At 40.0% G+C, this 12,023-nt stretch overlaps 1 protein-coding gene across 1 annotated transcript in view; it reads right to left on the bottom strand.

Annotated features, from left to right (window-relative positions):
* The window catches only part of chata (choline O-acetyltransferase a), a 54,720-nt gene that overhangs the window by 15,669 nt on the left and 27,028 nt on the right, over positions 1 to 12,023 (bottom strand). Inside the window, exons 11-12 of the mRNA XM_072282083.1 lie at positions 7,299 to 7,440; positions 1,915 to 1,977 (exon numbers count right to left, since the gene is read on the bottom strand). Coding sequence (XP_072138184.1) covers positions 1,915 to 1,977; positions 7,299 to 7,440 — 205 coding nt within the window. The remainder of the gene's footprint in view (positions 1 to 1,914; positions 1,978 to 7,298; positions 7,441 to 12,023) is intronic.

Raw genomic sequence — 12,023 nt, 5'->3', positions numbered from 1 at the left:
CTTTATCTCAGGATAAGGGGTCTACTGGTTATTTATTTATTTATTGAGATAGCGCATGGAATAGGCCCTGCTGGCTTTTCCCTTTGAGTCGTACCACCCAGCAACCCACGATTTAACCCTCGCCTAGCCATGGAACAATTTACAATGATCAATTAAAATGACATCTTGAAGAGTGTGAGGAAACCCACACGGGGAACGTACAAACTCCTTACAGACAGCGGCAGGAATTGAACTCAGGTTGCTGGTATTGCAAAGCGTTGTGCTAACCACTACACTACCACACCAGTAGTTAAAGAAGAATGTAGAACATCACAGCACAGTACAGGTCCTTTGACCCATGATGTGCCTTTTTAAGAGTCTCCTAATAGTTCCTAATAAATACGCCTCTACCACCACGACTGGCGGTGTGTCCCACGCACCCATCACTTACTGTGTAAAAAAATTAATTATCCCCTTATACTTCCTTCCAATCACCTTGAAGTTATGCACCCTCATATTCGCCAAAATTAGGTGAAACTTCTTCCCTTAAAACAGGGGTTTGCAATCTGAGTCCACAGACCCCTTGCCTAATGGTATTGGTCCATGGCACAAAAAAGGTTGGGGACCCCTGCCTTAAAGTTATCAGTATTGTTTATTGCTGTCACATGTACTGAGATCCAGTGAAAAACTTGTCTTGCATACAGTTCACACAGATCAAATCACTGCACAGTGCACTGAGCTAGAATAAGGTAAAACCGCAACAGTGCAGAATAAAGTGTAAAAGCTACTAGAAAAGTGCAGTGCAGGTACTCGATAACGGGTAGAGTCATAACGAGGTAGATAGTGAGGTCAAGAGTTCACCTTATTGAGAATCATTGGAATTCTCTATCTCAGACTGCTGCGGAGGCTGAGTCGTTACAGATATTTAAGTCCAAGACTGACAGACCTCTGGTCCTCCAGAGTAGTCAAAGGAAATGAGAAAGAGTCAGTAGGCCATCATCAGATCAGCCACGATTCCACTGGGAAGTGCTGCAGGCCCAAGGTGCCTCTGGCTACCTCTGATCCTATTTCTTATGTATATGTAAAATTTAGGGTCTTTTTGTTGGTATCACAAAATATTGGAAATCGGAAATAAAGTTAGATAATACTGAAGCTATCTAGTAGGCTCAATTAAGAAGTGAAAGGTGAAAAACTATGGACAAACACCAGCAAAAGATTGGAAGTTAAGCATTAGAGCTGATTTTTGTCTTTTCGAAGGGTTTGCATTTCTTTCAGTCATTTAATACGTTCCTCGTACCGAGGGACACAGTCATTGTGAGGAAAGTAAGTCTTCCATCTGAACTATTTCCATCGTGCTAATGTTCTCTGTTAGTGATGTAAATGATAGGGAGATCTTTCCAAAGGCCCTTTTGTGATGATAGAACATTTTAATTTGAACATATGTAGCTCTTCCAACATTTCCTTCCTTTGGAATCAAGTCAAACTCATCATTCTGTTTTGTTTCCAACTGGTGACAACCTATAACCATGACTGTCAAAGATTTGAATTATTGCTGGTAACTGGATCTCACATTGTCTGACCCTAAATTATACATGCCTTAAAACAGATTCATCACTGAATATAAAACTGCTGAGCCTTAATAAACTGAAACATTGGCACAGCAGCGAGTCCTACTCTGGTGATATTATTTTAAAATATGGATTTCTTTTTCCTTGCTGTCAGATCATAAATAACATCGTTGCTTTCCTGTTGTAGGATGATATAAAAATTCAAAACTAGGAGATAATTTATTGAACAGCTCATGAAAGTACTTCGCTCCACTTACTGCTTCAGTGTTAATGTAGCTAATTAATTAATTAGACCATTAAAGATATAATCAATAAAACTTTTTAATTTGCTAATGCAGCATTTAAAATTGAAATTATTTCCACTTACTTGAACGGTATAATTGATCTGTGCATTGGTTGCGGCCCAGAGAAGCTCCATCTTCTTTGAGTCCTGAAATGAAAGGAAGGTAAGTACTATACATCAGATAGTTTTACATAGAAGTGTGCAATACAAAGCCTCATCTCCCACCACCCATGCCACCTACTTAAACATGCAATATTTCTCCCATACAATAGCACGCATGGTCTCACTCCTGCTTGTAGTTCATTAATTCACATTGTGTTTCTCATTCAGCTTTGCAGTGGTGTATAAATATTATTCTCTCACATGCTCACCTTCTTCACATGCCTGTTATGTATTTAATATTTCAGTAATATTTGAGTAATAGTGTATAAATATTGTTTGATTAAACATTCCGTCTTTGTTTACATGATTCATTACGAGTTATATTTAAGAAGTACGTGAACAGCGTACATCACCACACAAGCGCGCCATCTGTGAGTGCCTCACTAAAGTCAAGAAACTAGGCAGGCATGTTTTCCTGGGCTCCTATGTTCCTGTTTTGATTAATTTCTGGAGTTACAAAGTATAACAGTGCCCGATTGAAACAAGCACAGAAATTCATTTTTAAAACTAATTAAATCATTGGACATGGGATAAGGCCAACATTAGGAGTATCACACACAAAATGCTGGAGGAACTCAGCAGGCCAGGGGGCATCTGTGGAGAGGAATAAGCAATCAACGTTTTGGGCCAAGACCTTTGTTGTGCATTTAATATTTCAATAATATTTAAGTATTCTTGTTTGTTTAACTAATTAATTACGGGTTATATGTAAAAATACATGAATTGCACACGTCATCACACTACCACATGATACGTGCACGCCTCACTGAATGTAAACCTGAACTAGACCTGTATTCCCAGACTCTTGTGTCTCATTGAATTAATTTAATGTTTTGAAGTTACAAAACTTAGAACGTAGAATAGTACAGCACAGTACAGGCCCTTCGGCCCACAATGTTGTACTGACCCTCAAACCCTGCCTCCCATATAAGCCCCCACCTTAAATTCCTCCATGTACTTGTCTAGTAGTCTCTTAAACTTCACTAGTGTATCTGCCTCCACCACTGACTCAGGCAGTGCATTCCACACACCAACCACTCTCTGAGTAAAAAACCTTCCTGTAATATCCCCCTTGAACTTCCCACCCCTTACCTTAAAGCCATGTCCTCTTGTATTGAGCAGTGGTGCCCTTGGGGAAGAGGCGCTGGCTATCCACTCTATCTATTCCTCTTATCATCTTGTACACCTCTATCATGTCTCCTCTCATCCTCCTTCTTTCAAAGAGTAAAGCCCTAGCTCCCTTAATCACTGATCATAATGCATACTCTCTAAACCAGGCAGCATCCTGGTAAATCTCCTCTATACCCTTTTCAATGCTTCCACATCCTTCCTATAGTGAGGCGACCAGAACTGGACACAGTACTCCAAGTGTGGCCTAACCAGAGTTTTATAGAGCTGCATCATTACATCGCGACTCTTAAACTCTATCCCTCGACTTATGAAAGCTAACACCCCTTAAGCTTTCTTAACTACCCTATCCACCTGTGAGGCAACTTTCAGGGATCTGTGGACATGCACCCCCAGATCCCTCTGCTCCTCCACACTACCAAGTATCCTGCCATTTACTTTGTACTCTGCCTTGGAGTTTGTCCTTCCAAAGTGTACCACCTCACACTTCTCCGGGTTGAACTCTATCTGCCACTTCTCAGCCCAATTCTGCATCCTATCAATGTCTCTCTGCAATCTTTGACAATCCTCTACACTATCTACAACACCACCAGCCTTTGTGTCATCTGCAAACTTGCCAACCCACCCTTCTACCCCCACATCCAGGTCGTTAATAAAAATCACGAAAAGTAGAGGTCCCAGAACAGATCCTTTATAATAACATAACAACCTTTCACCAGGACATATCAGGATTTGGAGTATTGTGTGCCATTCTGATTGCCTCATTGTAGGAAAGATGTTCAGAGGGTGCAGAAGGGGTTGACCAGGATGCCACCAGGATTGGAGTACATTAGCTTTTAAGACAGGTTGGACAAACTTGGACTGTTTTCACGGGTTGTTGTGCATGAATCATGAGAGACACAAATGGAGTAGATAAGAGACCTTTTCCTTGGGCAGTAATATCAAATACACAGGGCTTTGACTGAAGGGGACAAGCTAAGCAGAGATGTGCAAAGCAAATTTTTTTTACGGCAAGTATTAGGTGTCTAGAACATGCTGTGAAGGGAGGAGGTGACTGCAGACACAATAGCAACATTCAGACAGGCACATGAAAGGCGGGGAATTCATTGCCGCAGACACCTGTGGAAGCCAAATCATTTGGGTATATTTAAAGTGAAGGTTGATAGGTTCTTGATTAGTAAGCGTTACTTGGAGAAGGCAGGAGAATGGGGTTGAGAAGGATTTTTAAAAATCAGCCATGATGGAATGGTGTAGCAGACTCAGTGGGCTGAATGGCCTATTCTGCTCCCATGTCTTATGGAGCAGAGAGAAATAAACCTTGTGTGGGCAGATAGGATTAGTTCAATTTGGCAACTTGGTTGGTGAAGATATTGTGGGACAAAAACTCTGTTCCTGTGCTGCTTTGTTCTATGTTCTAATTACTCCCATCTCTAAATTTATTTTATTTAGAGATACAAGGCAAAGACAAGCCTTTCTGGCCATTCGAACCACACCACTCAGTAACCCCCTGATTTATCCCTAACCTAATCACAGGACAATTTACAATGACCAATTAATTGTTCCTGAAGGTTGCTAGACAACAAGATGGATTCCTAGGTACCTGGCTATTTTTTTTTACAAACTTGTCCATATTTAAGTTTCCCAGCCACTGTGCTGGGATTTGAACTCCTGCCCTCAGACTATCAATCCATACCAGTCCAGTAATGCAACCACTACATTTCATGGGCATCCCTGTGTATGGATTGAGTCTTAACGTGCCAGTGACTGGAAGAAGGATTAAATCAATGTATTTATAATATCAAATGCAAAGTAATTTGTATTTTAAAATATCAATGGATTACATGAAAGAAAAATATCTAACAGAAGGAAATAGTGAAAACTTATGCAGTAAACGAAAACTTTTGACCTCATCATTACAATGGGTGGTATTAGTATTTCAGTGCAGACAACTGTGAGATGTTACACTTTGTTTTTGTGCTACAGTGTCCTATGACTCTATATGTGTGCTGAATGCATGCTTCCTAAATTTCCTCCCTTCTTAACAGAAGTATTTGAACCGCCAAAGCACAAATAGCAGTGAGTAAAAACAGGAGGATCCGTGATGGAGAGGGTCAGCAGCTGTAAGTTCCTGGCCGTTAACCTATTAGGTCCAGCTTATAGATGCAATCACAAGGAAGGCACACCAGCATCTTCAAAGTCTAACAATGTTAGTGTGTCGTCAAACACCAACAAACTTATGCAGATATCCTGTTGACAGTATCCTGACAGGTTGGATCATGGTCTGCTATGGAAATTTGAAAGCAAGAAGCTACCCAGTATTGGTAGTATCTCAGAGTCAGGTTTAATAATCTGTTGTTATGCAGCAGCAGTATATTGCAATACATATTACAAACTGTAAATTGCGGTATATAAATATTTAAAACATTAAATTAAATAAGTTGTGGAAAAAGCTGGTGAGGTAGTGTTCATGGGTTTAATCTCCATTCAAAAATCAGATGGCTGAGGAGAAGAAGCTGTTTCTCAACTATAGAGTGTGTCTTCAGGCTCCTGACCTCCTCCCTGATGCTAGCAATGAAAAAAGTAGCAAAGTCTTTTTGGATGTCAATTGGTGATGGGGGTCCTTAATGAAGGACTCCAACTTTTAAGGCATTGCTCCTCAAAGATGTCCTGGAGGCTGGGGAGGCTGGTGCCCTTGATGGAGATGTCTGAATTTACAACTTTCTGCAGCTTATTTCAATCCTGTGCCGTGCTCCCCCCCCCACACCAGGCAGTGATGCAGCCAGTTAGAATGTTCCCTACAGTACATGTATAGACATTTGCAAGTGTCTTTGGTGACATACCAAATCTCCACAAACTCCAAATGGGATATAGTCACAGTTGTGCTTTCTTTGTAACTGCATTGATATGTTGAATCCAGGATAGATCCTTAGAGATGTTGACACCCAGAAACTTGAAATTGCTCACCCTTTCCATGAGATGTTGCCTCATAAAAATAAAGGCATCCGTTAGTCTTGGGAGACCATGGATCTGTGCCTGGAAAGTCTTCACTCTCCGGGACACAGGCCTGGGCAAGGTTGTATGGAAGACCAGCAGTTGCCCATGCTGCAAGTCTCCCCTCTCCACAACACCGATGTTGTCCAAGGGAGGGGCATTAGGACCCATACAGCTTGGCACCAGTGTCGCCGCAGAGCACTGTGTGATTAAGTGCTTTGCTCAAGGAAGCAACACGTTGCCTCGGCTGGGGCTCGAACTCACGACCTTCAGGTCGCTAGTCCAATGACTTAACCACTTGGCTACGTGCTCAAGGAGACAATATCTATCATCAAAGGTCTCCACCATCCAGGCCATACCATTTTCTCACAGTTGCCATCTGACAGGAGGTATAGAAGCCCACAGCACTAGGTTCAAGATTAGCTACCTCCCTTCAACCATTCATTCTTGAACCAACCAGCAAAACCCTAATCACTACTGCAACACAACAACCACTTTGCACTACAATGGACATTTTTGTTCTAATTGTCTTGCTCCTTGTATAATTTTGTAAAGCTTATGTTTTATTTATGTCTTTCTTCTGAAAGTTGTGTGTCAGATGCTGTGTGTCTGTGATGCTACTGCAAGTAAGTTTTTCATTGGACTTTTGCATGTATGAACTTGTACATATGACAACAAACTTGGCTTAGACTTTGAGTGGAATTTTAAGACACAGTAAGCCGGCACATATCTGTTCCCTCTGCTGTCAGAGCAGGGTTGTGGGTGAGGCGGCAACTAGACAGAGAAAAATTAAAATAAAGTAGAAGTAATTTTCTTTTTATCGAAGTACAGATATGTCACCATATACTACCCTGCAATTCATTTTCTTGAGGGCATTCACAGCAGATACAAAGAAATACAATAGAAACAATGAAAAACTACACATAAACAAAGACAGATAAACAAAAAAATGTGCAAAAGAAGACAAAATGTGCAAGTACAAGAAAAAAGTGAGTGAAATTATCCACGCTGGTTCGGGAGCCTGATGGTTGCGGGTAATAACTGTTCCTGAACCTGGTGCTGTGGGACTTAAGGATCCTGTACATCCTGTACCTTCTTCTGAATGGTAGTGGTGAGGAGGGAGCATATAAAAAAATTGTGGCATATCATAAAATGAGAAAGTCTGAAAAAGAGAGAAAAAGACCTACTGTGATTGACGCTCTTCCATCTACCATTGCTCTTGCAAACTCCAATGCCTCTTTAGATGCTGATCGGATATTATCAACTCTTCCATCCTGGAAGCAACGTACAGAAGCACTTTCATATGTGTGGACAAGTCTTCCGTGACATCTGAAATAGTAAATAGTCTTTTAGCAAAATATTCTCTTATAATTAAAAAAAAATGCCTATAATAAAAAAGAAACCTAGCAAGATTGAAACTGTTGTGAAGGATAAGCAGTATTTAGTTAGTAAGTGTAATTTGAAGATCGCAATCTGCTTAGTTATTCTGATGGATAGGTCATCCATCCAGATGCCTAACTCCCCAAACAGATCCTTTACTCCCAGTTGAAGGAGGGTCAGTGAGCCTCTGGTGGGCAAACGAAACCCTTCAAAGATAACATCAAAATCAGCCTGAAGAAATTCAACATTACATCTAAAAACTGGGAATACATTGCACTACATGGATAGACCTGAAGGAAATCTGTACAAGAGTGAACTGCACTACATGGGAATGATATCCGCTGTGCTGCAGAGAACAAGTGGAAGCTGCGATAGGAGAGACTGAACAACCAAAAGACCCAATCACTAACGACATCCACCACGTACTCTTGCCCACACTGCTCCAGAATATATGAATCAGCCTCTAGAGCCACCTGAGGACCAAGCAATAGACAACCCCTTCATACTGACATGAGTGATCGCACTACTACCTCTCTCTAAATGAGATTTTATCAAATGCTTTCGGAGAACCTCATGGAATTTCTTGAAAATGAGTTAATTAGATGGTGAACTGGGTTGGCATTGAAAAGCTGTAAGAGATGATAAATGAAATATGTTATCTGGCGAGAGAGTAATAACAAATAAAGGTCTGGGCGGCATCTGTTAAAGGTCTGTTGTTTTTCATACTAACCAGAAATGATACTGAAGGAAGTGCTTGTAATATCATAGAATTTGCCAGGCTGTTGAGCTTAATGATTTCACTAGAAAGCTTGAGAATCAACTTAGTGTTGGAAATGGACTCTGTGCCTACGTATGATCTGTGGCTGAGAGAACTGACAAATACTTTACATGTGGAGAGACTGAGACTATGTAATGAGAACAGAGGGGGCATCTTTGAAAGGATATGGGGCCCTGTATTGGACTTTCTCACAGGGTGAGGACTGAGGTTTTTTGGTGCGGTGCACCTCTGCTGTGTGTGTTTACTTTTGCCTTTATATTTTTCTCCCTTTTGCTGCTCAATATTTATTTTGTTATGGTTGTGGTTTTTGTGGACGTGCTGTATTTTTTTGTTTGTTTGTTTGTAATAAATAAATTTTTTTAAAAACTTAGTGTAGGACTGTAAGCAGTGCTGATGAGCCTTAATGTTGATAAAAATAGGAAATGTTTTGACGAGTTTTTGGTGTGGTCTCAAAGCTTCCCATTTTTAAGGTGTGCTGAGAAAACAATGGAGTAGCCAGATTTGACTGCATTAAGGACTTTGCCAGGAACTGAGGTTGCTTCATTCATTTTTAATACAGAGCCTGGGTTCTTGCAAAATTGAGCACAAGTTGAAAAATCGGCAGGTCCTGGGATCCTCACTGAAGATGGAAGCCCGAAAGGTCACTCAGAAGTCCAGATGTTGAAGCTCTGGAACCATGAGTCCACTGGGGAAGTCGGAGGCCCATTGTGTGCGAATCCATGAGGTCACTGGAGACTCAGAGGCCTGACCTGGGGCTGGAGGACTCTGTATGTGTCAGAGAGGATAGGTGGGTGACTGGGAGGGAGGAAAGGGGCTTGCTGTGTTCCATTTTGTTACACTCCCTTGTTGTTGTTGCTTATGTTGTTCTGCTGAATATTGTGGGCATGCTATGTTGGTGCCAGAATGCTTGTGGCAATAATCCTTAAGTTGTGTTGGTCATTAACACAAACACCACATTTCACTCTATGTTTTGATGTACATGTGATAAATAAATGAATGTGAATCTGAAGGCCAGTACAATCTGATTGGACAGTGTTTCACTGGAAGGTGTATGGATCTGTGGGAGAGTGAAACAGCTATGAGGTTGAAGGAAATAATTCACAGAGCTGCTCATTTGGTGAATCAGAGTTTGAACAAAACCACAGGTGTCCCATTTCCAATCTCCCTGCATATTGGTTATTCACTGAAGGTGTCCAGCCAAGGTAAAGGTGATGTGACAATGCTACTATGCATATCAAAAATATCTGCTGATAAGCTAAAGCAGTTTGTCCCTACAGTCTCACTTTGCTAGTATTTATCAGATCCGGACACAGAATACCTACGTAAACACAAGGGATTCTGCAGATGCTGGAAATCCAGAGTTAAACATGGCCTGAAATGTCAACTGTTTATTTCTCTCCTTGGATGCTGCCTGACCTGTTGAGTTCCTGCAGCATTGTGTGTGTGTTACAGAATCCCCATCTCGCTGGCTGTGAACACTAATTCTGTATTCTCAGTACCAGCCAGGCTTGGTGAAAGATCACTGGCCTGCAGCCATGCTGGCTAGAAAACCTCTGGAAGCATTGACAACTGGCAAAGCCCTGGTGCTGTAAAACCTCTAAAAGCATTGACAACCGGCAAAATCACAGTGCTGTAAAATCTCTGAAAGCATTGACAGTTTACAAAGCCTCGCTGCAGTAAAACTCTGAAAGCATTGACAACCGGCAAATCCCAACACTGTAAAGACTTTGAAAGCATCAATAACTGGCAAAATCCTGGTGCTGTAAAACCTCTAAAAGCATTGACAACTGGCAAAACCACAGTGCAGTAAAACCTCTGAAAGCATTGACAGCTGGCAAAGCCCCAACCCCATGAGAAGGCAAACCTTAGAGTAACTTAATAACTTCTAAATGTCTCTGTCCTTTGTCAGAAACCTTTAAAAATCTTACAATTAAATGGTCAATTAACTTGAATGCTCAATGGACCCTGTTAGTTGATATATGAGCAGTGGCTTAGTACTTGAAATGAAATGAAATGAAGTATGGTACAATTTGTCATGCACCAATACAGCTAAAATGAGTTTGCAACTCTCGTACTCAATGCTATAAAACAACAAATAAAATAAATAAACAATAAATAAAATCAAGTAACCAGCCAGTACAAGCAATGTCCAGCAGTACAAAAGCACAACTCAGATACGTGCATACTTTCATCTGAAAGAAAAATAAGGAGATCATGGAAGAAAAGAAAGAGTAAAAAATGATTTTTTTTCAGTTTTGTTTGCTTAATTTATATGTGATAGGTAGGGCAGTTATAAATACCATGTACAAGGAAACAAATTGCAGTGGTATGATATGAGCCTGTGAGCTGCCCAAAAATTATTTGCAAAATTTAGGTTTTTTTGCACATTTCTGTGTCAGTCTTTATTTATACATAATTTCTATTGTATTTCTTCATTTTCTTCTAAGTGCCTGCAAGGAAATGAATCTCAAGGTAATATGTGGTGATATATATGTACTTTGATAACAAACCTACTTTTGGATTGATTGACAAAATTGGTTGAAAGAAGTTTGCTGAGTCCTAAACCCATGGAATTTAAGGAAAGAAATAAAAGTTTGGTGTTTTGGGCCAAGACCCTTCATCAGGGTGTTTTGTCAGGGTTGGTTTTAGAGTTCCCTTACTTGTTTTTAAAGCTGTTAATGGTCTGGGACCAGAGAACATCACAGAATCATTTTCGTTTTATAATCCCGCTTGAGCTCTCAAGTCTTCTTCTGCCAGTCTCTAAACAACCGCCTTCAAAAGATAAATTGGCAGCTCAGCTTTCCTGAACAAGGCTCTTGAACTGTGGAATTCAGTACCTAAAGCTATAATGGATGCTGACACAGTGACACTTTTAAATGTTAGCACAAAACCTATTTATTTAATCTTGCTTTTAACTAACATCTCTTTGTCTTTTATTTTTATGTTCATTTTTATTTGTTTTAATTTAATTTCATGTTTGCAGTTTATCCCATTGTAAAGCACTTTAAACCAGATCATCTGTATGAAAAGTGCTCTATAAATAAATTATCATTATTAGCATTTACTTTTTCTCAGCTCAAGCTGGTAAAACCTAACGTATGGGCAGAGCCAAGCACACTCATTTCTCAATTGCCAGGAACTTTCAAACTATTCTAGTGGTGTTTAGTATTGGGTCTTTCTGAAGATTTACACAGATATTACTGTATAGCTCTAATTGTTTAATGCTATTGTGTAGTCCCTTTGGGATGATACCATTTGTAGATACTACTATTGAGACAATGTGTACCTTGTTTATGTTCCAAAGTCTTTCAATTTCTTCTTTTAATTCAGCATATTTCTGGTGTTTTTCATTTATTGATTTCTGTAAGTTATGTGTGCTTGGAATGGCTATATCTATTAATAAGTTGTTCTTGCTTGTTTATCCTGTATTATTATATCTGGACAGTGATTGTGGATTGTCCTATCTGTAATAACTGTGTTCTTGGTATTTACACTCTTCTGACATTCTTAAAGATAGATCAATACACTGTGGAGCCCAGTAAAGCCCATTTCCAACTCCAGGAACTTACCTGTAAAACGATATAATATAATTTGTGGTATTCTGCCTCTAAAACTGGACCAGGCTTGTATTTATAGCAAGGTGAGACTTCTTTTATGAGTTTGTATTTTAAAGCAAGATTTTGATGAATGACTTTTGTCATTTGATTGTTCCTGTGTAAGTAATCAGATTGTGTTAAACTGCTACATGATCCTG

Source organism: Mobula birostris, chromosome 18 (assembly GCF_030028105.1).
Source record: "Mobula birostris isolate sMobBir1 chromosome 18, sMobBir1.hap1, whole genome shotgun sequence".
Taxonomy (NCBI): domain Eukaryota; kingdom Metazoa; phylum Chordata; class Chondrichthyes; order Myliobatiformes; family Myliobatidae; genus Mobula; species Mobula birostris.
Note: the sequence above shows the minus strand (reverse complement) of the source record. Positions and strands in the feature narration are given on the sequence as shown.